The 27,374-nt window shown below is 47.7% G+C and overlaps 1 protein-coding gene across 1 annotated transcript in view; it reads left to right on the forward strand.

Annotated features, from left to right (window-relative positions):
- The window catches only part of LOC147109592 (inositol-trisphosphate 3-kinase A-like), a 128,916-nt gene that overhangs the window by 88,485 nt on the left and 13,057 nt on the right, over nucleotides 1-27,374 (forward strand). Inside the window, exon 4 of the mRNA XM_086003655.1 lies at nucleotides 24,705-24,909. Within this exon, the coding sequence (XP_085859781.1) occupies nucleotides 24,705-24,909 (205 nt within the window). The remainder of the gene's footprint in view (nucleotides 1-24,704; nucleotides 24,910-27,374) is intronic.

Here is a 27,374-nt window from a genome sequence, read left to right on the forward strand (position 1 = left end):
GATTCAATCCAATTCAGCAAGCTTTCCATTTACTCCAAATCCCAGAGTCAATTGAGTTTGCAGTGTGTTTAGAAGCTGATTGGCGTGTTTATGAGCCATCTCACTCCACTGTAACAGGACTGAAGCAGCAATCACAAATGGTTTAGTTTCTTGAATCTCTTGAATCTGTGACTACCATCACCCCCCTCCCCCACACACACAACAGACAACCAGCACTGTTTGTTTTTGTACTGCAGTTTCCAGTCTCTCACTCTGATTGGCTGGTTTGTAGAATGCTAGCTCACAAGTCGAGATAAGACGTCTAGCTGACTGCTGTGTAGATCCTTATCGGCACCGGATCTGTGTTTCCCCTTTAGGACTCCACTGCTTGGAAACCACAAGAATCTTATCGAGCCTGTTTGCTTCTATTGATCTCATCGAGTTTCCCTATTATGTCTGAGTTATTTTTGAGTTTTCACATTTTAATTTGTAACTGACCATCAAGGCACAGTACTAGAACAGTCCAATCTTCAAGATGGCCAGCATCTGAAGTGCCTCCATAAAAATGTGGTCCAAGTGGAACACGTAGAAATAGAAGTGTCCTGAATCCGTCCATTCGCCATGCAAGATTCGACAAAGTCTGAGCAGCCCTGCACCTTCAGCAGTAAAGTACATGAAAGAAGCAGTTTGCCTGGACCTCTGCCTCATCTTTCACCCCTTACAGTGTTAGCCGTAGCTCACTGGTAGCCTTCTCACCTCTTCGAATCAGAACGGTGGTAGGTTCAAGTCCCTACTCCAAGGGTGAGCGCATAATCCAGAGCTGATACTTTAGTTGTAGCGCTGAGGGAGTGCTGCACTGTCAGCGGTGCTGTCTGTTGGATGAGACATTACATCCAGGCCCTGTCTGCCCTCTCAGATGGATGTAAAAGATCCAACAGCACTGTTTTGAAGAACAGCAGGGCAATGCTCCCCAGTGTCCTGGCTGATTTTTAGATTCACAGTCTATGAAGTACTCTTGAAGTGTAGTCACTGTTGTAATGTCAGCTGTGGCTCAATTGGTAGCACCCTCGCCCTCGGAGTCCGAAGGTTGTGGGTTCAATTCCCACTCCAAAGACAATAATCTAGGCTGACACTCCAGCGGAGTGCTGCACTGGTGGAGGTGCCGTCTTTCAGATGAGATGCTAAACCGAGGCCCCATCTGCTCTCTCGGGTGGACATAAAAGATCCCATGGCACTCTTTTGAAGAAGAGCAAGGGAGTTATTCCTGGTATCCTGGCCAATATTTATCCCCTCAACCAACATAAAAAAAAACCCAGATTATCTGGTCATTATCACATTGCTGTTTGTGGGAGCTTGCTGTGCGCAAATTGGCTGCCGTGTTTCCTACATTACAACTGTGACTACACTTCAAAAAGTACTTCATTGGCTGTAAAGCTTTGAGACGTCTGGTGGTCATGAAAGGCGCTATATAAATGCAAGTCTTTCTTTTAATGTAGGGAAATGTGGCAGCCAATTTGTGCACAGCAAGGTCCCACAAAAACAGCTATGAAAGTAATGACCAGATATCTGTTTTAGTGATGTTGGCTGAGGAATAAATATTGGCGAGTGTTGTATCTATGCTTTAATGCGTTCAATCAAGCATGTAGATACGTCGAATTAAATCAGAGTCAGGCAGACAGGCTTATAACTGCAATGTTCACTTTATTGCGTAAAATGGCCGACTGCCATTTTCCCGGGTAATTCCCATAATGCAATGCACATTACATTACCGTATTGACTGGTGTCAAACTCGCAATCAATACACGACATCCCCCTTTTCCTTGGAAACAAACTCGCAGTTTACAATCAGTTGCTTACAATAACACTGCATAACTTATTTGGTTTATAAACTTTTTACAAACTTGTGTCTTACCACACAACTAAATAATTCCCAGGTTTAAACATTTAACATCACCCATGCAGTTCTCGCAGTTTATGTTGTGACATAATCAGACAGTATTTGGGGTTTTCTTTTAACCCTTTGAGGTCTGGCTGTATTGGGTATGTCTGACATGTTGGTGTCAGTGGGTATTGCCTGTGTTACAGTGGTATGTGTGTCAGGGTCTACTATACTGTCCTCAGTCCCTTGTGTTTCCTCCTGCTCATGGAGTGTCTCCTTTGGTCCATTGGTTCTGTATTTCTTCACAAACGTAGTGTTTCTCGAGTAGCGTGCTCCGTCTGGAGATTCTACTATTACTTGACTCCCTGTTTTACTCAAAACTTTGTGGGGTGTGGCATTAAAAGGAGTGGTGAACTTGTCCACTTTGTCCTGCCGTACCAGCACCGTGTCGCCAACTTCCACCTCTGAGTATTGTGTTCTCCGCTGTTCATCTGCGTACAGTTTGGACTTGCCTTTTTGTTCTGCGTCTCGGTCACGTACTTCCATGTCTACACGCGACTCTGTGATGTCTGGCAGCTTTCCTCTCATTTTCCGTTTAAAGAGCAGCTCTGCTGAGCTCTTTCCTGTCGTGGCATGGTCAATGCTCCTGTACACAGTCACATATTTTCTAAGTTCACGTTTCCAATCTAGTCCTTCTGACTGAGCAATTCTGATTCTCTTCATCAGCGATGCATTCTGGCGCTCGACTTCTCCGTTAGCCTGAGCCCATTTTGCTGTCGTTTTCAGGTGTTTGATCCCGTTGTTTTCACAGTATTCTTTGAATAATTCAGATCTGAATTGGGGACCATTATCAGATTTGCAGGTGATTGGCAAACCATGACGGCTGAAGATTGACTCTAAACTATCAATAACCTTCTCTGTTGTTGTGGAGGTCATGATGTCGTATTCATAGTCGCGACTATAATAATCAACTACCACAAGAATGGAGTGGTTGGATGGCAAGGGTCCCAGTAAGTCTATAGCTACATCCTGCCAGGGGCCCTCCGGTAATGGTGTTGGTCTCAATGGTTCAGGTGGGTCGGGTCTGGCTACTATCTGACAGCTGTGGCACGCTTTACAGTGTTTTGCAGCTGCCTTGTCCATACCAGGCCACCAAACCTTGGTTCTGAGATGTTGTTTTGTTCCAACTATTCCCAAGTGTCCTTCATGTGCTAACACCAGGGCTCATGTGTGTAACACTGTGGGTAGCACGATGCGTGTTCCCCGAAGAACTAGGTACCCCACTACGCACAGATCGTTTGCAATTGCTGCATAAGCTTTACAGTTCTCAAAATGTCCGTTTGTGATTGCCTTCCGTACCTCAATCAGCTCTGGGTCGGTAGCAGAGGCTTCCTCCAGCTCTCTAGTAGTGAGTGCTTTTGGTGTCGCACTCACAGCTACAAATCTCACGTATTCATCTGAGCCATGAGAATGTCTCTCCTGTTTTGCTGTCTCCCCCAGCAATCGTGACAGTGGGTCTGCAATGTTTTGCTTGCCTGGAATGTGTATCACCTTAAAATCGTACGGCTGTAATCTAAGTACCCATCTCTCTATACGGGCACAGGGTTTAGAGTGTGGGCCGTATATCACTTGTAATGGCTTATGGTCAGTTACCAAGTTAAATTTTCGGCCATACACATATGGATGCAACCTCTCACAAGCCCATACAAGAGCTAAGGCCTCTCTCTCTGTTTGAGAGTATTTCCTCTCACAGTCTGTTAAACTACGACTTACATAGCATATTGGTACCTCTTGTCCCTGTTGGTCCTGAACTAGTACTGCGCCTAAACCTACAGGACTGGCATCTGCTATCACCTTGGTTGGTGCGTCCTTATCAAAATATGCTAAAGTGCTGGCTCTGGCCAACTCTTCCTTGAGTGCACTGAATGACTGTCTCTGTTGTGATTCAAATTTAAATGGTGTGTCTTTTCTCGTCAGGCGTCGCAGTGGCTCTGATAGCGTTGCAAACTGTGGGATGAATCTGCTACTGTACCCAACGAGTCCCAAGAAACTCCTCACCTCTGTAGCATTCTCTGGTTCCCGAGCTTCTGCCACCGCTCACACTCTCTCTGCTGTTGGTCCGATGCCCTTTTCAGACAACAGGATTCCCATGAAAATCAATCGGTCCATGTTGAATTGGCACTTCTCTGAGTTTAGTGTCAGTCCACTTTCCATTAGTCTGGTCATGACAGCGTGCAGGCGTCTGTTGTGCGTTTCCTGGTCGTGTGCATGCACGATAATGTCGTCTGAGATGTTTTCAACACCTTCTATTCCAGCTAAGGCATTAGCTATCTCGTGCTGATATTGCTCACTAGCTGAAGATACACCGAATATCAGCCTCTTGTACCTGTATACTCCGTTATGTACTGCCAACGTTGTGATTTCTCGTGACTCAGGGGTCAGTTCTAGCTGGTGATAACCCCATTTCAGGTCTAGCTTACTAAACACCGTCGAGCCGTTCATACCTTGGAGTATTTCATCAACGGTGGGGATTGGATATCATTCCCTGACTATTGCCTGGTTTGCTCGTCTCATGTCTAGGCATAACCTTACATCCTTATCCGCTTTTGGTACAATAACCACAGGATTTACCCATGGGGTGGGACCAGTTACAGGTTCGATAGTGTCCATGTCCCTCAATTGTTTTATTTTGGCCTCTACTGCCCCCCTTAAGTTAAATGGTATACGCCTGAGTGGCTGGGCCACAGGCTTCACTTGTGGGTCGATATACAAACTGATCTGTTTTGTGTTCAGCCTTCCTACTCCCTGGAACACCTTTGGATACCGCTGTTCTAGTAGCTGTCTTACATCTACCACAGCTGAGACATCTGCGCCTATTTTTAAAACTCCCAGTTTCATGGCTGTCTCCCTTCCTAGCAACGGCTCTCCATGGCCTTTAACCACAATGAACTCCGTCTGCTCAGTTCTCTTACCTATTGTAATCCTACATGTGAATATACCTTTAACTGACAGTGGTCGGCTAGAAGCGTAAGAGAATAACTTTCTCTCTGTCTTAGGGACATGTGACTGACACTTAATGTGTTCTGACTTTAATCCTTCCCATGTATTCTCATCTATCACATTACTAGTTGCACCCGAATCAATTAACATTCTCAGGTTTACTCCCCCCACATAAAAGGTAAGTCTCTCTGTCACGTTATTTCCAGTAACAGCAAATGCAAAGTCATTTTGTTCCTCCACGTTGTTCACACTGTGTTTCTTTGTACCCTTTGTGCGGCATACTTTGGAGAAATGATCCTTTCCCTTGCACTTATGACACATTTGTCCGCGTGCTGGGCATTTCGGATCTCTGCCCATGTGGTCTGTGTGTCCACATCTGTAACATTTCCTTTCATTCCTATCACCATTTCCCTTTGGTTTCCCTGTCGAGCTTTTCGCATAATACCCTCTTTTCTGTGTAACACGACGAACAGTATCTGTCTCTGCCTTCTCTGTACATGACATGGCTGACATCTGCTCCTCGACGTTTTCACATTGTGAGGCCAATTGTAACGTGCGGGTGAGCGTTAGACCTTGCCCTTCCTCTAGCAATTTCCTCCGCACATAGGCTGACGTGCACCTACTCAGGATAGCGTCTCTTATTTGATTATCCGCATCCCCCCCAAAAGCACAGTCTTTAGCAGCCTGTCGCAAGTGAGTAGCAAATTGTTGCACAGTCTCACCTGTCTTCTGGGACAACTTATGAAAAGTCTGTCTAGCAAATGCTGCGTTGACCTGGGGCATGAAGTAGTGATTCAAAGCACTAACTGCCGCCGTGTAGTCTGCTGGCTCTCCTGTGTCCGGTAGAGTCGAAAAGATATCCTGGACATCTGGTCCTGCTAGGTGTAGAAGTAGAGCTCTTCTCCTCTGCTTTGTGGCACCTGTAGAGGTATCATCAATAATGAGTCCTTTGCCGTCGGTATACAGCTCAAAAGACGTTAACCACCTCGTCCATCTTGGACCCAACGTGGCTGGCTCAGCGAAGCATGCAAAATTTTGAATGCCAGTCTTCTCCATCCTAGCTAACTAAAACTTGGGCAACTACCTATCTAAAATGATTCCGTTCGTTATCCTCGTCGCCAATGTTGTATCTATGCTTTAATGCATTCAATCAAGCATGTAGATACGTCGAATTAAATCAGAGTCAGGCAGACAGGCTTATAACTGCGATGTTCACTTTATTGCGTAAAATGGCCGACTGCTGTTTTCCCGGGTAATTCCCATAATGCAATGCACATTACATTACCGTATTGACTGGTGTCAAACTCGCAATCAATACACGACAGTGAGGATACCAGGCTATTTTACAAATAGTACCATGGGTTCTTTTCTGCCCACTGGCAAGGGCAGAGAGGGCCTCAGTTTAACATCTCACACACCAAAGACAGTGCAGCACTCCCTCAGTACTACACTGGAGTGTCAGCCTGGATTACATGCTGTTAAGTCTCTGGAGTGGGGCTTGAACCCATGACCTGTCTGATTCAGAGGTGAGAGTGCAACCAACTGAGACCACAGCTGACACCTTGTCACAACATCAGCAGTGGGAATGGGAATAAGCTCTGCATCCAAAGCAAGCTGATCTCTCATGGCTTCATATCTCTCACTCCCAGCTCCATTAGGTGGGAATTTTCGCAACCCACCCAAATCCTTTAGTTAGTCAGACAGATTCTTGTGCGGCCCTGATGGACCGAAAGGCCCCATCCATGTTCCATGAGCTCATCTGTTACTTGAGATGGGAGGCCTTTGAGTGGGCCTGGAGTCTCACCGTCCCAGGTCTGGATAGGGACAGCGCCTGGGTCCTGGAGTTACACTGGAGTTGAACACAGGGCTGCCTCACGAGAGTGATGGCGCTGCCCATTTTTTTGCTCATATGGTTTGAGCCTGACTTCCTGGATGTGAACTGCAGGCTGTGCAACACCTTGACATCAAACCACAGGTTTCCGGCACAGTGCTGAAAGGACACTCTTCATCAAGATGACATTTCGAGCCTAACAGCTGTTAAACCCAGTGAAAGCACAAGTAAGGAAGAACTTGAATATAAATAGAGCACATTTCACAACCTCAGGACGTCCCAAAGAGCAACATCCAATTTGGCAAAAGCAAGCGCTCATAAATAGCAAAATGATCATAACCAGATAAAATGTTTTAGTGATGTTGGTTGCATCAGAAAGTATTACAGTGAGGGGTGTGGGGTATATCAGTGTTACTGTGAAGGGTGTGGGGTATATCAGTGTTACAGTGAGGGGTGTGGGGTATATCAGTGTTACTGTGAAGGGTGTGGGGTATATCAGTGTTACAGTGAGGGGTGTGGGGTATATCAGTGTTACAGTGAGGGGTGTGGGGTATATCAGTGTTACAGTGAGGGGTGTGGGGTATATCAGTGTTACAGTGAGGGGTGTGGGGTATATCAGTGTTACAGTGAAGGGTGTGGGGTATATCAGTGTTACAGTGAGGGGTGTGGGGTATATCAGTGTTACAGTGAGGGGTGTGGGGTATATCAGTGTTACTGTGAGGGGTGTGGGGTATATCTGTCACAGTGGGGGGTGTGGGGTATATCAGTGTTACAGTGAAGGGTGTGGGGTATATCAGTGTTACAGTGAGGGGTGTGGGGTATACCAGTGTTACAGTGAGGGGTGTGGGGTATATCAGTGTTACAGTGAAGGGTGTGGGGTATATCAGTGTTACAGTGAGGGGTGTGGGGTATATCAGTGTTACAGTGAGGGGTGTGGGGTATACCAGTGTTACAGTGAGGGGTGTGGGGTATATCAGTGTTACTGTGAAGGGTGTGGGGTATATCAGTGTTACAGTGAGGGGTGTGGGGTATACCAGTGTTACAGTGAGGGGTGTGGGGTATATCAGTGTTACAGTGAAGGGTGTGGGGTATATCAGTGTTACAGTGAAGGGTGTGGGGTATATCAGTGTTACAGTGAGGGATGTGGGGTATATCAGTGTTACAGTGAGGGGTGTGGGGTATATCTGTCACAGTGGGGGGTGTGGGGTATATCAGTGTTACAGTGAAGGGTGTGGGGTATATCAGTGTTACAGTGAGGGGTGTGGGGTATATCAGTGTTACAGTGAAGGGTGTGGGGTATATCAGTGTTACAGTGAGGGGTGTGGGGTATATCAGTGTTACAGTGAGGGGTGTGGGGTATATCAGTGTTACAGTGAGGGGTGTGGGGTATACCAGTGTTACAGTGAGGGGTGTGGGGTATATCAGTGTTACAGTGAGGGATGTGGGGTATATCAGTGTTACTGTGAGGGGTGTGGGGTATATCAGTGTTACAGTGAGGGGTGTGGGGTATACCAGTGTTACAGTGAGGGGTGTGGGGTATATCAGTGTTACAGTGAGGGGTGTGGGGTATATCTGTCACAGTGGGGGGTGTGGGATATATCAGTGTTACAGTGAGGGGTGTGGGGTATATCAGTGTTACAGTGAGGGGTGTGGGGTATATCAGTGTTACAGTGAGGGGTGTGGGGTATATCTGTCACAGTGGGGGGTGTGGGGTATATCAGTGTTACAGTGAGGGGTGTGGGGTATATCAGTGTTACAGTGAGGGGTGTGGGGTATATCAGTGTTACAGTGAGGGGTGTGGGGTATACCAGTGTTACAGTGAAGGGTGTGGGGTATATCAGTGTTACAGTGAGGGGTGTGGGGTATATCTGTCACAGTGGGGGGTGTGGGGTATATCTGTCACAGTGGGGGGTGTGGGGTATATCTGTCACAGTGGGGGGTGTGGGGTATATCAGTATTACAGTGAAGGGTGTGGGGTATGTCAGTTTTACAGTGAGGGGTGTGGGGTATGTCAGTGTTACAGTGAGGGGTGTGGGGTATATCAGTGTTACAGTGAGCAGTGTGGGGTATATCAGTGTTACAGTGAGGGGTGTGGGGTATATCAGTGTTACTGTGAGGGGTGTGGGGTATATCTGTCACAGTGGGGGGTGTGGGGTATATCAGTATTACAGTGAAGGGTGTGGGGTATGTCAGTGTTACAGTGAGGGGTGTGGGGTATGTCCGTGTTACAGTGAGGGGTGTGGGGTATATCAGTGTTACAGTGAGCAGTGTGGGGTATATCAGTGTTACAGTGAGGGGTGTGGGGTATATCAGTGTTACTGTGAGGGGTGTGGGGTATGTCAGTGTTACAGTGAGGGGTGTGGGGTATATCAGTGTTACAGTGAGGGGTGTGGGGTATATCAGTGTTACAGTGAGGGGTGTGGGGTATGTCAGTGTTACAGTGAGCGGTGTGGGGTATATCAGTGTTACTGTGAGGGGTGTGGGGTATATCAGTGTTACTGTGAGCGGTGTGGGGTATGTCAGTGTTACAGTGAGCGGTGTGGGGTATATCAGTGTTACAGTGAGGGGTGTGGGGTATATCAGTGTTACAGTGAGCAGTGTGGGGTATATCAGTGTTACAGTGAGGGGCGTGGGGTATATCAGTGTTACAGTGAGCGGTGTGGGGTATATCAGTGTTACTGTGAAGGGTGTGGGGTGTATCAGTCTTACAGTGAGGGATGTGGGATATATCTGTCACAGTGGGGGGTGTGGGGTATATCAGTGTTACAGTGAGGGGTGTGGGGTATATCAGTGTTACAGTGAGGGGTATATCAGTGTTACTGTGAAGAGTGTGGGGTATATCAGTGTTACAGTGAGGGGTGTGGGGTATATCAGTGTTACAGTGAGGGATGTGGGATATATCTGTCACAGTGGGGGGTGTGGGGTATATCAGTATTACAGTGAGGGGTGTGGGGTATGTCAGTGTTACAGTGAGCGGTGTGGGGTATATCAGTGTTACAGTGAGGGGTGTGGGGTATATCAGTGTTACAGTGAGTGGTGTGGGGTATATCAGTGTTACAGTGAGGGATGTGGGATATATCTGTCACAGTAGGGGGTGTGGGGTATATCAGAGTTACAGAGAGTGGTGTGGGGTATATCAGTGTTACAGTGAGGGATGTGGGGTATATCAGAGTTACAGTGAGGGATGTGGGGTATATCAGAGTTACAGTGATGGGTGTGGGGTGTATCAGCGTTACAGTGAGGGGTGTGGGGTATATCAGAGTTACAGTGAGGGGTGTGGGGTATATCAGTGTTACAGTGAGCGGTGTGGGCTATACCAGTATTACAGTGAGGGGTGTGAAGTGTATCAGTGTTACAGTGAAGGGTGTGGGGTATATCAGTGTTACAGTGAGGGCTGTGGGGTATATCAGTGTTACAGTGAGCGGTGTGGGGTATACCAGTGTTACAGTGAAGGGTGCGGGGTATATCAGTGTTGCAGTGAGGGGTGTGGGGTATACCAGTGTTACAGTGAGGGGTGTGGGGTATATCAGTGTTAAAGTGAGGGGTGTGGGGTATATCAGTGTTACAGTGAGGGATGTGGGGTATGTTGTGTCTGTACCTTTAAGAGAATAACTGGTCTCAGACTGCAGTACCGGCAGTGACCACCCCTGTATAAAAGGCGCTAGTGAGCCTCTGTGTTTTCAGTTTAACTATTGACTTCCACCAGTAAAGACTTATTTTGTTCCACTCCTGCTGTCTGTGTCTCAATCATTCACGGACGTAATACTGGCGACGAGCAGATACGAATCTACCTACAGTCTGCACCACCTCCTGGGATCCATTCCTACAGCGAAGTGAGCAGAGGTCGAGGCCAGAAAGAAAAGAAAGTAAGAGGCAGTAGAAACGGGCATCGACCGTTGGCATCCGCCCTGTGTTGCAGAGTTGAAGATTGCTGGAGAAGCTGTCGGATGCGGGGCCTGGTTCCTGTCGACGGTGCTTCAGCTAATCGGGCTGGTGGCAGGTAGTGCACTGATCATTCCTGGGCTGCGGCGGTCGCGAACTCGAGCGGGTGGTTTGCAACGGGGCCGAGCAGCGTTGTCAGGAAGAAGAGAGAGAGAGGGTGGAACACACAGGGCGCGGCTGGTGCTACGAAGCCGGGCTGTGTATAGACCCGCGAAGAGGGAGGCAAGAGTCCCACAGGGTTGTTCCACGATGGGAAAATAATAAAAAAAAAAAAATTAAACGCGCAAGAAACCGTGGAAAGCAGCGCTAACAACAGCGGGGAAGAAGGCAAAGCGCGGGAAGCGCCATCTTAATCAGCGGGGAAGAAGGCAAAGCGCGGGAGGTGCCATTTTGTTAAATCGGGGAAGAAGGCAAAGCGCGGGAGGCGCCATTTTAGATTTGCAAGATGCCGAAGACTGGCTGTATCACTGCTTTTGATAATACAATAGAGGACTGGACCACGTATGTTGAAAGAGTCGAGGTATATTTTGAGGCAAACGAAATAGCGGAGGAGAAAAAGGCATCGATATTGCTAAACTTAATGGGCGCTAGAACGTACGGCCTATTGCGGGACCTGATTACTCCAGCCAAACCGAAGGCGAAGAGTTTTAACGAAATTGTTGCTGTCCTACAGGAACACCTAAACCCTGCACCACTGTTGATAGCAGAAAGATTTAAATTTCACAGGAGAACTCAGCACAAAGATGAGAGCAATGCTGAGTATCTTACGGAACTACGCAAGCTATCAAAGCACTGCCAGTTCAGAGCAGGACTGGCAGATACCCTACGGGACAAATTTGTCTGTGGACTCCTGAGTGAAGGAACACAGAAGTTACTCTCAGAGAATGAGCTGACGCTAGATAAGGCTTTCAGCGTGGCAGTATCGTATGAAGCAGCAGCCAGGGGAGCTGCAGAAATTCAACAAAAACCACAGGAATACGGCACCCACGAAATGACACGGGGATTTGCAAAATGTTATCGCTGCGGCAGAACTAACCATGACCAGAAGGACTGCTGGTCCAAAGACAAAATATGCAGGCAATGCGGGAAGATGGGACACATTGCATGAGTTTGCAGGCCTGGGAAGAAGACCAGCGACAACAAAAAGGCTACTAAGGAACCGTACAAGAAAGTACAAAAGATGACGGACAGTAGTTCCGAAGACCAGATGAGCGATAGTGAATCCGGGAACAGGAGACTAAGCTGTCTCAAACTTCACAATGTAATCGCAAAACAGGATCACCGAACCATTTGGGTCACCCTCACGATAGCAGGGTCCCAAGTTAAAATGGAATTGGATACAGGATCAGCGCTAACCGTCATGAATCGACGAGACTACGAGTGGCTATTTTCACACATACCCTTGAGCGAGACATCCATCGTCTTGACGACGTATACGGGGCAAAAAGTATACCCCAGAGGAAAAATAAGGGTGCCTGTCGAATACAACGGCAAGAAAATACGGAAATTGTATCTCTACATACTGCCAAATGGTGGACCACCGTTATTGGGACGGGAATGGATCAGGAAGATAAACTTAGATTGGCACTCCATTCATGCAATGACGGTGGAAGGTAAAAAAGATGAAGACGTCACTCCCGGACGATTGTCAACAATCTAAGCTAACGCCAAAGAGGTATTTCAACAAGAACTGGGCACGCTTAAAGGCGCAACCGCCTCGATAAAAATAGAGGAGAATGCAGTTCCCAAGTTTTTCAAAGCAAGACCGGTACCATATGCAATTCGCCCAGCCGTCGAGGCAGAGCTGGAGAATCTGGAGAAGGCGGGCGTGTTGTCTAAGGTCGACTGGAGCGAGTGGGCGACACCCATCGTTCCTGTCATGAAGAAAACATTAAGCAATAAGTCCGGGGAGCCAAGGAAGATTCGCATCTGTGGGGATTTCAAGGTGACGGTGAACCCAGTCCTTCACACAGTACAATATCCTCTTCCAAGGATAGAAGACATCTTCGCCACACTGTCTCGAGGGAAGCGTTTTACAAAAATTGACCTAGCACAAGCATATTTGCAGATGGAGGTTGAAGAGTCCTCTAGGAAGTATCTCACGATAAACACTCACAAAGGTCTTTACCAGTATCATCGACTGGTATTCGGAGTAGCATCGGCTCCGGCGATATGGCAAAGAGCGATGGAACAAGTCCTGCAAGGGATTCCGGGGACTCAGTGTTACTTGGACGACATCCTTGTGACAGGTGAAGATGACAGTGAACACCTTAACAACCTAGAACAGGTGCTCACTAGACTACGGGAACATGGGCTGCGAGCCAACCGCCCCAAGTGCGAATTTTTAAAGAAACAGATATCGTATTGTGGCCACGTGATTGATGAAGAGGGGTTACATAAGTCCCCTGACAAAATTGAAGCGGTTGTTAAGGCCCCAGCGCCTGAAAATGTATCGCAACTGAGGTCATTCCTCGGATTGGTGAATTACTATCATAAGTTTTTGCCGAATTTGTCGACAATTCTGCACCCACTGAACGCCCTGCTACGAACGGGGGTAGCATGGAAATGGAGCGATAATTGTAAGCGTGCTTTTCAGAAGAGTAAGGACTTAATCACTTCAAGGGAAGTATTGGCTCACTACAACCCAGCACTGCCGATCAGACTGGCGTGTGATGCGTCTCCCTACGGCATTGGGGCGGTACTGTCACATAAATTCCTTGATGGTTTAGAGAGGCCGATAGCATTTGCGTCACGCTTGTTAACTTCTGCCGAGCGTAACTATGCCCAGATTGACAGAGAGGCCCTCAGCCTAGTGTGGGGGGTGAAGAAGTTCAATCACTACCTGCACGGTCAAACATTTACTCTACTAACCGATCATCAACCTCTTGTCTCCATTTTCAACCCTCAGAAGGGCGTACCGATAATGACAGCACAACGGCTGCAGAGATGGTCCCTTTTCCTAGGGGCACACCAATATGACATCGAGTACAAAGGAACTAAACAGCATGGAAATGCTGATGGATTGTCACGTCTACCGTTGCCGACGGTGGAAGAAGAAGACCTTGCAGTGGATCCAATGGAGTTATTCTACTCGACCATAGTCGAATGTCTCCCTGTGATGAATGCAAACATAGAAAAGGAAACACGGAATGACCCGACACTATCACGGGTCTATGATTTAATGGTGAAGGGATGGCCAGTACATGGCGAACCACTGCTGCCAGCATTCTCGCCGAGAAGAGAACAGCTGTCAGTGTGCAGAGGAACCTTGATGTGTGGATCCAGAGTAGTAATTCCACCTAAGTTGACGGATAGAGTGCTCAATGAGCTTCATGAGGGTCATCTGGGTGGGGTAAAAATGAAGAACTTAGCCAGAGCGTTTGTGTGGTGGCTGGGAATCGATAGAGAAATCGAAGAGATGACCAAGAGCTGTGCAGGATGCCAGAAGGTCCAAAACGCCCCACCACAAGCTCCTCTGCATCCATGGGAGTGGCCCTCATCTCCATGGCAAAGGGTGCACATTGATTTTGCTGGTCCCTTCATGGACTCGATGTTTTTAATTGCGGTGGATGCACATTCAAAGTGGCCAGAGGTAATAAAAATGTCCTCAACCACCACGGAAAAAACTATCACAGTTTTACGAACCATATTCGCCAGGAATGGGCTGCCTGAACAGATTTGCTCTGACAATGGACCACAGTTTGTGTCTGAAGAGTTCCGGAGGTTCTTAAAGAACAATGGTGTTAAGCATTACACATCTGCCCCATATCATCCAGCCACTAATGGATTGGCCGAGAGGTTTGTCCAAACATTCAAGAAGGCTATCAAGGCAATGTGTAATGAAGATATACCCCTACAACACAAGGTGGACAACTTCTTGTTTGCCTACCGGAATGCGACACATGCGGTTACCAACCAAACTCCAGCCATGATGTTCTTCAATCGAAGACTACGATGCCGCTTGGATTTGGTTAAGCCAAACATCCGAAGAGATGTGGAGAACAGGCAGTTTCAGAATATGAATGAAAGGCCGACCAGGAGTTTTAAGATAGATCAACCAGTTTTGGCCCGGGACTACCGCACTGAGAAATGGCAGCCAGGAACGATTTGTACACGACAAGGACCTCTCATGTATACCGTGGACGTTGGGGAGAGCATTGTAAGACGCCATGCTGACCAGATTCTAGAGTCACTGGAAAACGTCAACTCCACACCACGATCTGATACACCTGGTAATGAAATCGACGTTCCAATTGCAGCTACTGCAGAACCGGTAATATTGGAAGCAGATGAACCAAACAACGACATTGATCCCGACTCAACATTGCCAGAAGAGCCTGATACCCCAAAGAGGCGTTATCCAGACAGAATCAGGAAGCCTCCTCAAAGACTGAACTTATAATTGCTTAAACTTAACCAATGTATCTAGCAACAGTAATTGTGATTGTAATTAGTGATCATTTAGTTGTTAAATGAATGTTATGTACTGTTTATCTAAAAGGGGAGGAATTGTTGTGTATGTACCTTTAAGAGAATAACTGGTCTCAGACTGCAGTACCGGCAGTGACCACCCCTGTATAAAAGGCGCTAGTGAGCCTCTGTGTTTTCAGTTTCACTATTGACTTCCACCAGTAAAGACTTATTTTGTTCCACTCCTGCTGTCCGTGTCTCAATCATTCACGGACGTAATAGGGTATATCAGAGTTACAGTGATGGGTGTGGGGTATATCAGCGTTACAGTGAGGGGTGTGGGGTATATCAGAGTTACAGTGAGGGGTGTGGGGTATATCAGTGTTACAGTGAGCGGTGTGGGCTATACCAGTGTTACAGTGAGGGGTGTGAAGTGTATCAGTGTTACAGTGAGGGGTGTGGGGTATATCAGTGTTACAGTGAGGGCTGTGGGGTATATCAGTGTTACAGTGAGCGGTGTGGGGTATACCAGTGTTACAGTGAAGGGTGCGGGGTATATCAGTGTTGCAGTGAGGGGTGTGGGGTATATCAGTGTTACAGTGAGCGGTGTGGGGTATACCAGTGTTACAGTGAAGGGTGTGAACTGCATCAGTGTTACAGTGAGGGGTGTGGGGTATATCAATATTACATTGAAGGGTGTGGGGTATATCAGTGTGACAGTGAGGGGTGTGTGGTATATCAGTGTTACAGTGAGGGGTGTGGGGTATATCAGTGTTACAGTGGGGGGGGTATATCAGTGTTACAGTGAGGGGTGTGGGGTATATCAGTGTTACAGGGAGGGGTGTTAGGTATATCAGTGTTACAGTGAGGGGTGTGGGGTATATCAGTGTTACAGTGAGGTGTGTAGAGTGTGTCAGAGTGTTACAGTGAGGGGTTTGGTGTTTATCAGAGTTACAGTGAGGGGTGTGGGGTATATCAGAGTGTGTTACAGTGAGGGGCAAAGTTCCCTGTAATTTTTTTTTCGTGCACTTTCGCTTTAAATTTGCTGCGTGGTATCTCTTCCTGCGACAGGAGTTGGTGAGCAGCGCACGCGGGACCTCGCGGTTGGTGCGCGGCTGCACACCTCGGAGAAATTGGTGAGGGTCGTGGGGTATATCAGAGAATATTACTGCAACAACAACAACTTGCATTTATATCACGCTTTTAACGTCGCAAGGTGCTTAATTAGAGCGTTATCAATAAAAATGTTGACACTGAACCACAGAAGGAGATATCAGGACAAATGACCAAAAGGAATATCTTAAAGGAGGATTGAGTGGTACAGAGGAGAGAGGTTTAGGGAGGGAATTCCTGTGCTTAGGGCCTTGGCAACTGAAAGCAGGGCCGTGAATGATGGAGCGATTAAAATCAGGGATGTGCAATGTGCCAGAATTGGAGGAGCGCAGAGATCTCGAAGGCTTGTAGGGCTAGAGGAGATTACAGAGATAGGGAGGGATTTGAAAACAAGGATGAGGATTTTAAAATCGAGTTATTGTCAGACCGGGAGCCAATGTAGGTCAGTGAGCACAGGGGTGATGGGTGAACGGGACTTGGTGCAAGTTAGGATGCAGGCAGCAGAGTTTTGGATGAGCACAAGTTTATGGAGGGTGGAAGATGGGAGGCCGGCCCGGAGAGCGTTGGAATAGTCAAGTCTAGAGGCAACAAAGGCATGGGTGAGGGTTTCAGCAGCCGATGAGCTGAGGCAGGGGTGGAGTCGGACGATGTTACGGAGGTGGAAGTTGACAGTCTTGGTGATGGAGCGGATATGTGGTCGTAAGCACATCTTGGCATAAGGTGTATGGTATATCAGTGTTAGTGAGGGGGTATATCAGAGAGTGTTACAGTGAGGGGGTATATCAGAGAGTGTTATAGTGAGGGGGTATATCAGAGAGTGTTATAGTGAGGGGTATATCAGATAGTGTTATAGTGAGGGGTATATCAGATAGTGTTACAGTGAGTGGTGTAATATCAGTGTTACAGTGAAGGGGTATATCAGAGAATGTTATAGTGAGGGGTATATCAGATAGTGTTACAGTGAGGGGTGTGCGGTTTATCAGTGTTACAGTGAAGGGGTTATCAGACAGTGTTATAGTGAGGGGTATATCAGATAGTGCTACAGTGAGGGGTGTGGAGTATATCAGTGTTACAGTGAAGGGGTATATCAGACAGTGTTATAGTGAGGGGGTATATCAGATAGTGTTACAGTGAGGGGTGTGCGGTATATCAGTGTTACAGTGAAGGGGTATATCAGTGAGTGTTATAGTGAGGGGGTATATCAGATAGTGTTACAGTGAGGGGTGTGCAGTATATCAGTGTTACAGTGAGGGGGTATATCAGAGAGTGTTATAGTGAGGGGTATATCAGATAGTGTTACAGGGAGGGGGTATATCAGAGAGTGTTATAGTGAGGGGGTATATCAGATAGTGTTACAGTGAGGGGTGTGCGGTATATCAGTGTTACAGTGAGGGGGTATATCAGAGAGTGTTATAGTGAGGGGTATATCAGATAGTGTTACAGTGAGGGGGTATATCAGAGAGTGTTATAGTGAGGGGGTATATCAGATAGTGTTACAGTGAGGGGTGTGCGGTATATCAGTGTTACAGTGAAGGGGTGTATCAGACAGTGTTATAGTGAGGGGGTATATCAGATAGTGTTACAGTGAGGGGTGTGGAGTATATCAGTGTTACAGTGAAGGGGTGTATCAGACAGTGTTATAGTGAGGGGTATATCAGATAGTGTTATAGTGAGGGGTATATCAGACAGTGTTATAGTGAGGGGTATATCAGATAGTGTTATAGTGAGGGGTATATCAGATAGTGTTACAGTGAGGGGTGTGCGGTATATCAGTGTTACAGTGAAGGGGTATATCAGAGAGTGTTATAGTGAGGGGGTATATCAGATAGTGTTACAGTGAGGGGTGTGGAGTATATCACTGTTACAGTGAAGGGGTGTATCAGACAGTGTTATAGTGAGGGGGTATATCAGATAGTGTTACAGTGAGGGGTGTGGAGTATATCAGTGTTACAGTGAAGGGGTGTATCAGACAGTGTTATAGTGAGGAGGTATATCAGATAGTGTTACAGTGAGGGGTGTTGAGTATATCAGTGTTACAGTGAAGGGGTGTATCAGAGAGTGTTATAGTGAGGGGTGTGGAGTATATCAGTGTTACAGTGAAGGGGTATATCAGAGAGTGTTATAGTGAGGGGGTATATCAGATAGTGTTACAGTGAGGGGTGCGCGGTATATCAGTGTTACAGTGAAGGGGTGTATCAGACAGTGTTATAGTGAGGGGTATATCAGATAGTGTTACAGTGAGGGGTGTGCGGTATATCAGTGTTACAGTGAAGGGGTGTATCAGACAGTGTTATAGTGAGGGGGTATATCAGATAGTGTTACAGTGAGGGGTGTGCGGTATATCAGTGTTACAGTGAAGGGGTGTATCAGACAGTGTTATAGTGAGGGGGTATATCAGATAGTGTTACAGTGAGGGGTGTGCGGTATATCAGTGTTACAGTGAAGGGGTATATCAGAGAATGTTATAGTGAGGGGTATATCGGATAGTGTTACAGTGAGGGGTGTGCGGTTTATCAGTGTTACAGTGAAGGGGTGTATCAGACAGTGTTATAGTGAGGGGGTATATCAGATAGTGTTACAGTGAGGGGTGTGGAGTATATCAGTGTTACAGTGAAGGGGTGTATCAGAGAGTGTTATAGTGAGGGGTGTGGTGTATATCAGTGTTACAGTGAAGGGGTATATCAGAGAGTGTTATAGTGAGGGGGTATATCAGATAGTGTTACAGTGAGGGGTGTGGAGTATATCAGTGTTACAGTGAAGGGGTATATCAGATAGTGTTATAGTGAGGGGGTATATCAGATAGTGTTACAGTGAAGGGGTGTATCAGACAGTGTTATAGTGAGGGGTATATTAGATAGTTTTACAGTGAGGGGTGCACGGTATATCAGTGTTACAGTGAAGGGGTGTATCAGACAGTGTTATAGTGAGGGGTATATCAGATAGTGTGACAATGAGGGGTGTGGAGTATATCAGTGTTACAGTGAAGGGGTGTATCAGACAGTGTTATAGTGAGGGGTATATCATATAGTGTTATAGTGAGGGGTATATCAGATAGTGTTACAGTGAGGGGTGTGCAGTATATCAGTGTTACAGTGAAGGGGTATATCAGACAGTGTTATAGTGAGGGGTATATCAGATAGTGTTACAATGAGGGGTGTGGAGTATATCAGTGTTACAGTGAGGCGTATTGGTTATATTTTGGGATGTGGCAGCCCATCCATTGTTGCCCTGAGAAGGTGGTGGTAGGCCCTTGTAAAGTCTGTGGGTTGTGCAGTTAATAAATACACAGACTTCAGAAGTAACAAACAAACAGGTCTTTACTATTCGAAGGTCCGGGCGAATCTGCCCCAGAAATCCTGCTACAACACTTATATACTGGTGTGGTCACTATCGGTATTACAGTATACAGAAGCCAAACAAATAGTGCCACACCTAAAGTAGTTCCCTTAAAGGTGAACGGTTACATTCAATAGTTCCCTTAAAGGTAGACGGGTACATACACTACAATCCTCCCTTTTTAGCTTATTACTTACAGAGTCCCCGTTAAACATACATATCTTCAACTTCCTATAAAACAAATTACAGCTATAATCTCGGTGGAGTCAATGTCATATAAAACAATTTACAATATAATCTCGGTGGAAACAGTTCACAGGTTCCGTCTCTGCGGAAACAGTTCATAGATTCAGTCTCTGATCTTGACTCGTTCCGAACAACATTTCTTTGGGGTAGCCGGTTCACCTGGCTAGCGTGACTCCTCCATAGCCTTTTTCTTGACGTAGCAGCTTGAACTTTCATCCTGTTGAACCAGCAGTGCGGACTTTGACAACCAACTGGCTGTCTTGACATTTATCAGTTTTTCAACTAATTTAGCTCCTTTCGTAATGTCCCGCCTGGAATGGTAGAAGTGCTAATATTTTAGACAGTTATTATCTTCTGCTTCTTCTTTTTCTTTTCTGCCTTTTTGAAACTCTCGGAGCTCCTTTCTCGGCTGCCAGCTGTAGCGCCACCAACTCTCTATGTTCCTTAGACCTTAAGTGCTTCATCCGGATTTCAGCACTTTGAGAGTTTTCATCACAAGCTGGGCAGACCACATCCTCATAATATTCAGTGTCACTCAACAGGTCATGGTAATATTCAGGTTCGTCCTGAGTTAGGCCAGCGAGAGAGACTTCTTCTTCCTCCTCACCCGTCTGGACGTTAGCTGACGGTGGTTCCTTCCCTAAACATCTTTCTTGAAAAGCCTTCTTCATGCATTCATATTCATCCCGCTCTTCCTGGGTTATCTGCCATTCCTTCACGACGGACCTCATTTGTGAGTTCAATACCTTCCTTTCCACCGGTAATTGCGTTATCAGGCTATTTAACTCTTCTACTGAAGTAACGGTTTCCACCTTCTTCTGTTCACCTTGACGTGATTCAACGTACTTTTGGCATCCTTGTAAAATTTGTGTTGCCACCTCAGCTATCTCCGTGACTTTTGAGAGCTCCGAACTCGTTCCCCCTGAAGATTGAAGCTCGTGTTCAGATTGTTCCCCTTGTAGAGTCTTGTCCTTCAGCATATGAAGGAGTTGGCCGACCGTTAACTCTTCCCTGGGAACACGGTGGATCAGAGTCTTCTCCATTTCATCCACCTCTTTCTCCAATACTTCCACCTTACGTTCCTCTTGAACTTTGGCTTTCAGCGCTCGGAAAAGTTGCGCCCTGATGCTCTCCAGTTCATGTTCAGGGACCATTCTTACAGTGTCCTGTTCTTCCACTGCAAGGATTCCCAGTTGAATCTGTTCTTCAAGTTGTTGAACCTCAGACATTGCCGCCTCATATTTGTCTTGGGTGTCCTTCAATGTTTTTATAAGTTCTTGGACATCCTGTCTTTCATGCTCTGCCATGATTTTCACCTCTAATTGCTCATCTATGGATGGAGCTTCTATCGATGAGTCTGTCTTGGCCTTGAGCTCATCAAGAATTTCCTGCAGCCTTTGGACTTCTTGCTCATGTTCAACCTTTAGTTGTTCATATGCTTCTACTGAAACTAGCTTTTTGGAGGCTGCCGAGTTAACCCCCTTCTGAATTGTAGCCTGGGCCTGTTCATACTGTTCTTTCAACTTCTCACACTCTGCTTGTAAGGAGTCGTAAAGAAGAACTGGAATAAAATCCTGGCTCCCTGAAGATTCCTCTTCCTTTGGTTCATTCTGTAAATATTCTAGTTCCTGAACAGCATCAGGGGAATGTGATTGGTATTTGACCATGATGGCTCTATGGTCGCTCTCTGCTTGAGCTAGCTGTCTCTGTAGTCTTTCCAGGTTCCCCCATTCGGTGTCCCAGAACTTTTCCATATTTTTCATCTCCTGTATGAGACGATCACTCAACTGTTCTAATTGTTGTCGTACTTTGACATAAGTTTGCGTCCGAGCTCGGTGTTTTTCCGTCATGGATGAATCCTTTGCTTGAACAGGCTCAGAATTCTCTGTCAACCTGGAGTTCTGCTCTGCAGCTTTATTCTTCTTGGTACCATAAGTCCTTCTGCCTGTCTTCGTTTTCGACTTGGTCTTATCATCATCCATTTCAGAATCTGAGCTAATAGCTTGCACCGAGTCCTCCCTCATTATGGCTTTTAGGTAATGCCATTCCATGTCTATTTTCTTAATCCACTCCCGTCCTAGAAGTGGTGGTCCTCCCTCAGGTAATATGTACAAGCTCATTCTTGGGTGTTCTTTACCCCTATCTCTCACCTTGACTCTTATTTTCCCCACGGGGTATACGTTATGCCCCGTGTATGTCTGTAATACGAACTTGGTATTTCTTAAAGGTATGTGAGAGAATAGCCGGTGGTAGTCCCTTCGGTTGATGACTGATAGAGCTGATCCAGTGTCCAGCTCCATTCTTATTTGGACTCCAGCTATTTTTAGTATGACCCAGATGGCCTGTAGATCCGTTTCTTTACCCACATTGTGGATTCTCAGACTACCCAGCTCCTGGTTGTTTGGGTCTGAGTCTGAATTCTGTTCGTCTGAACTCTTCTCAGCCACCTTGTGTACCTTGTTGTACTTTTCTGGTGGTGGCTTCCTTTGATTATTGATCTTTTTCCCGGACCGGCATACCTTCGCGATGTGACCCAGTTTGCCACATTTCCTACACTCTTGGTTCTTAAACCAGCATTGATTCTGGTCATGCGTTGTCTTCCCACAATGGTAGCATTTTGTTGTGCTTGAAGTAATTTGGTCCACCCCGAGTGCCGCCGCCTTTAGTTGCATTTCCGCCGTTCCTTTCGCTGCGGCTTCGTGCGATGCAGCTATAAGGACAGCCCTGTCCAGTGTGAGGTCATTCTTTTCCAGTAGTCGCTTCTGCGTCCCTTCTTTGGACAATCCGCATACGAACTTGTCCCGCAGCGCTTCTGTCAGATTCCCTCCGAACTGGCAGTATTTCGCTAGCCTACGCAGTTCGACCAAGTATTCCGCATTGCTTTCGTCTTTCTTCTGCGTTCTTGCGTAGAATTTGAATCGTTCAGCCAGCATCAGCGGTGTGGGGTTCAAGTGGTCCTTCAGCACAGCCACAATCTCTTCGAAGGTCTGATCCGCTGGTTTATTTGGTGCTATTAGATGCTTCAAGAGCCCGTATGTTTTTGCCCCCATCGAGTTTAGCAATGTTATCGCCTTGTTGTCTTCCTCTATTTTGTTGGCTTCGCAATAGATCTCTATGCGTTCCACGTACGTGGCCCAGTCTTCTATTTCAGAATTAAAGTCGTTAATATTCCCTCGCTTAGGCATCTTTCTTCCCTTGGGAGCAGCACCAGTATTTCTTATTTATTTATTTGTTTCTAAGATGGCGGTTTTCCCGCGAAATCGGCGGTTTCCCGCTCTTTCCTTCTCTCCCCGCCCACTTCAATGGCGGTATGTCAATCAAGATGGCGGTTTACCCGCGAAAATGGCGGTTTCCCGCTCTTCCTTTCTCGCCCCGCCCACTTCAATGGCGGTTTCCCGCTTCTGGCGTCTTCTCCGCCTAATGGCGGCTTCCCGCGTTTCTTCCCGGTGGAAGGGGTACGCTTCCCCCTCAGCGGACAGGTTCAGCCGCTGGCTGGCTACCGCACAGCTCCCCTTACTCGGCTATGTCTTTTCCTCCCGCCCGCACAGCTCTACCGGCGCTGGGTACACCCCGTTAGCGGAGGACAGTTCAGCCGCTGGACTGGCTCTCGCGCAGTCTCTCTCTCCGTACCCGGCTGTCTCTCTCACCCGCACGTTCGATGCTACCGGCCCTGGGTACCCCGTTGGTGGAGAACAGCTCACCGCTGGACTGGCTCTCGCGCAGTCTCTCACCCCGTTTTCGGCTGTGTCTCTCACCCACTCCCGCACGTTCGGTTTTGCCGGCTCTGAGTACCCCGTTGGTGGAGAGCAGCTCAGCCGCTGGACCGGCTCCTCGCAGGCTCTCACCCGCACGGTTCCCGTTCGCCTCCCCAGCCCTCTCGCAGACCGGTGTTTCCCTCCCCGGCTGCGGCTGGGTTTCTCTTCCCGCGCCTACTCGCAGGCTCAGCGCTTCGTGGCTGCGGTCGCTGCCCCGATTGTCCCGCCGATCGCGGTCCGGCTGTCACCCGACGCCGTTGGACCCGGCTTTTGGCCGGCACAGCTCCCCCTCGACCGAGGTCGAGTGCTCTGCCCTTATCCTCCGGATGCTTCTACACCTTCCCCTACTCACAGTCTCTTCGGCCGCCTTGTTTCTTGCTGGTCGGCTCACTCCGCACCGTGGCAGAAGGGTAGTCAGTGCCTGTTGCTGATACAGCTTTTGTTGTTAGTCTTCCTGCTTTCTGTTGTTGCAGCCTCGTGTTTTCTTTTGGTAGCACGACGAGGGCGGTTGTCTCTCTTCGACGCTCTTCGTTGCTTATGGTAATCTTGCCGCAGGGTACGATCGTACTCGTCGCCACTGTAAAGTCTGTGGGTTGTGCAGTTAATAAATACACAGACTTCAGAAGTAACAAACAAACAGGTCTTTACTATTCGAAGGTCCGGGCGAATCTGCCCCAGAAATCCTGCTACAACACTTATATACTGGTGTGGTCACTATCGGTATTACAGTATACAGAAGCCAAACAAATAGTGCCACACCTAAAGTAGTTCCCTTAAAGGTGAACGGTTACATTCAATAGTTCCCTTAAAGGTAGACGGGTACATACACTACAGCCCTCTCATTGAACAAGCTGCAGTCTGTGTGGCGAAGGTATTCCCATGATAGTATTAAATAGAGCAATCCAGGATATTGACCCAGTGGCGATAAAGGAACAGAGGTATTTGTGTCCAACTCAGAATGGCGTACAGCTTGAAGGAGACCTTGGGAGGTGATGGTGTCTCTTCAGCATTGCTGCTCATGTCCTTCTCAGTGGTAGAGGTCGCAGTGGGGGGAGAGGGGAAGGTGCTTGTGTGTTGCTGCAGTTCATCCTGTGGATCGTATGTACTGCAGCCACAGTGCGCTGGTGGTAAGCTAGATATAGCCTCAGGGGGGGAGGGGAGTTAACAATAACTGTTCCCATTCTCCAATGTCTCCATCTTTTCCCCTTTGCAGGACATATCTGGAAGAAGAGCTGATGAAAGCCCGAGAGAAGCCAAAGCTACGGAAGGACATGTACAAGAAAATGGTGGAAGTTGACCCTCAGGCCCCAACACCACAGGAGCACACTCTCCAAGCTGTTATCAAGCCACGTTACATGCAGTGGAGGGAAACCCTCAGTTCCACAGCAACTCTAGGGTTTCGCATTGAAGGGGTTAAGGTACGATAGCTTGACGTAGTCCTTCTGGAAGAGCTTCGGCCGAGCAGTGGCCCATTGTTCCGCTTATGGAAGAATCGAAGAGCATCTTTCTCTAGTTTCTCTCCTATTTCCCCTCATGCCCTCTCTGAGCTCATCTTGTCCATGAGACCCACCTCATGCTTTCTCGACCCTATTCCCACTAAACTGTTGACCACCCAACTTCCCTTCCTGGCCCCCATGTCAGCTTATATTGTTAACAGTTCCCTCTCCTCAGGGACTTTCCCTCCTCCTTTTCTAATCTGCCGTCGTCACACCCCTCCTTCAAAAGAACACACATAACCCCTCTGTCCTTGCAAACTACCACCCCATCTTCAACTTCGCTTTCCGCTCCTTGAACGTGTTGTCGCCTCCCAAATCCGTGCCCACTTTTCCCACAGCTCCATGTTTGAATCCTTCCAGCCAGGTTTCTGTCCCACCACAGCACTAAAATGGCCCCTATCAAAGTCACAAATGACATCCTACATGATTGTGACCATGGTAAACTATCCTTCTTGTCCTGCCTGCAGCCTTTGACACGATTGACCACACCATCCTATTCCAACACTTCTCCTCCGTTGTCCAGCTGGGCGGGACTGCCCTCGCCTGGTTCCATTCCTATCTACGATAGCAAAATACTGCGGATGCTGGAAATCCGAAATAATAACAGAAAATGCCATTTCCCAGCCCCCAAACTGGCCTTTTAATCTGTTTCGTTTCCTGTGCTTTTTCAGTTCTGATGAAGGGTTTCGACCTGAAACGTTGACTCTATTTCTCTCTCCACGGATGTTGCCTGGCCTACTGAGTTTTTCCAGCATTTTCTATTGTTATTTCCATTCCTATCTATCCAGTCATAGCTGGAGAATCACCTGCAATGGTTTCTCTTCCCGCTCCCGCACTGTTACCTCTGGAGCCCACCAAGGATCTAGTCTTGGCCCCCTCCTATGTCTCATCTACATGCTGCCCCTCGGCGGCATTATCCGATAACACACGTCAGGTTCCACATGTACACGGACGATACCCAGCTCTACCTCATCACCACCTCTCTCGACCCCTCCACTGCCTCTGTGTTGTCAGTCTGCTTCTCCGGCATCCAGTACTGAATGAACCACAGTTTTCACAGAAATCACAGAAACCCCACAGTGCAGGTAGAGGCCATTTCGGCCCATCAAGCCTGCACCGACACATATCCCACCCGATCCCCGTAACCCCACGTATTTAATCCCCCTAACACTAAGGGTCAATTTATCATAGCCAATCAACCTAACCTGCACATCTTTGGACTGTGGGAGGAAACCGGAGCACCCGGAGGAAACCCACGCAAACACGGGGAGAATGTGCAAACTCCACACAGACAGTCGCCCGAGGCCGGATTCGAACCCGGGTCCCTGGCGCTGTGAGGCAACAGTGCTAACCACTATGCCACCGTGTTTTCGCCAATTAAATATTGGGCAGACTAAAGCCATTGTCTTTGGCCCCCGCCACAAACTCCATTCACTCACCACCGATTCCATCCCCCTCCCTGGCCACTGTCTCAGGCTGTTCATAATCTTGGCGCCCTATTCGACCCTGAGCTGAACTTCCAAACCCATATCCTCTCCATCATAAAGACCGCCTACTTCCACCTCCGTAATATCACCCATCTACTTCCCTGCCTCAACTTCTGCTGAAACCCTCATCCATACTGTTGTTACTCTAGACTCGACTATTCCAACACTCTCCAGGCTGGTCTCCTGCATTCCGCCCTCCATAAACTTGAGCTTATCCAAAACTCTGCTGCCCATACCCTAACCCACACAAGTCCCGTTCACCCATCACCCCTGTGCTCGCCGGTGTACACTGGCTCCCCGTCCAACAATGCCTCCAATTTTAAAATGATCATCCTTGTGTTCAAATCTCTCCGTGGCCTCACCCCTCCCTATCTCTGTAACCTTCTCCAGCTCTACAACCCTCGAAGAACTCTGCGCTCCTCCAATTCTGACCTCGTGTGTGTGCCCCATTCTCTTCGCCCCACCATTGGTGGCCGTGCCTTCAGCTGTCTAGGGCCCAAGCTCTGGAATTCCCTCCCTAAACCTCGCTGACTCGTTCCTCCTTTAACACCCTACTTTAAACCTACCTCTTTGACCAAGCTCTGGGTCACCTGTCCTAATTTCTCATTATGTGGCTCGGTGTCAAATTTTGTTTGATAATCGCTCCTTTGAAGCACCTTGGGACGTTTTACTACATTAAAGGTGCTGTATAAATGTAAGTTACTATTATTGTGTGGCTTTGCGCTCGGTAAGGAGCCTTGCCCAATGGGAGCTAAGTTCAGAGAATTGGCCACAGTCAGTGTGCCTGATTCAAGATGCTCCCATTGTTCATTTTAATCAGAGGGAACGCCCAGAATCGGGCACACTGACCTCTCTGCCCACGAACATTGCTCCCATCGAGTGTGGCTTCATGTCCTGAAG

Source organism: Somniosus microcephalus, chromosome 12, assembly GCF_052327205.1.
Source record: "Somniosus microcephalus isolate GS21.2 chromosome 12, FLI_Smic_1.0, whole genome shotgun sequence".
NCBI lineage: Eukaryota > Metazoa > Chordata > Chondrichthyes > Squaliformes > Somniosidae > Somniosus > Somniosus microcephalus.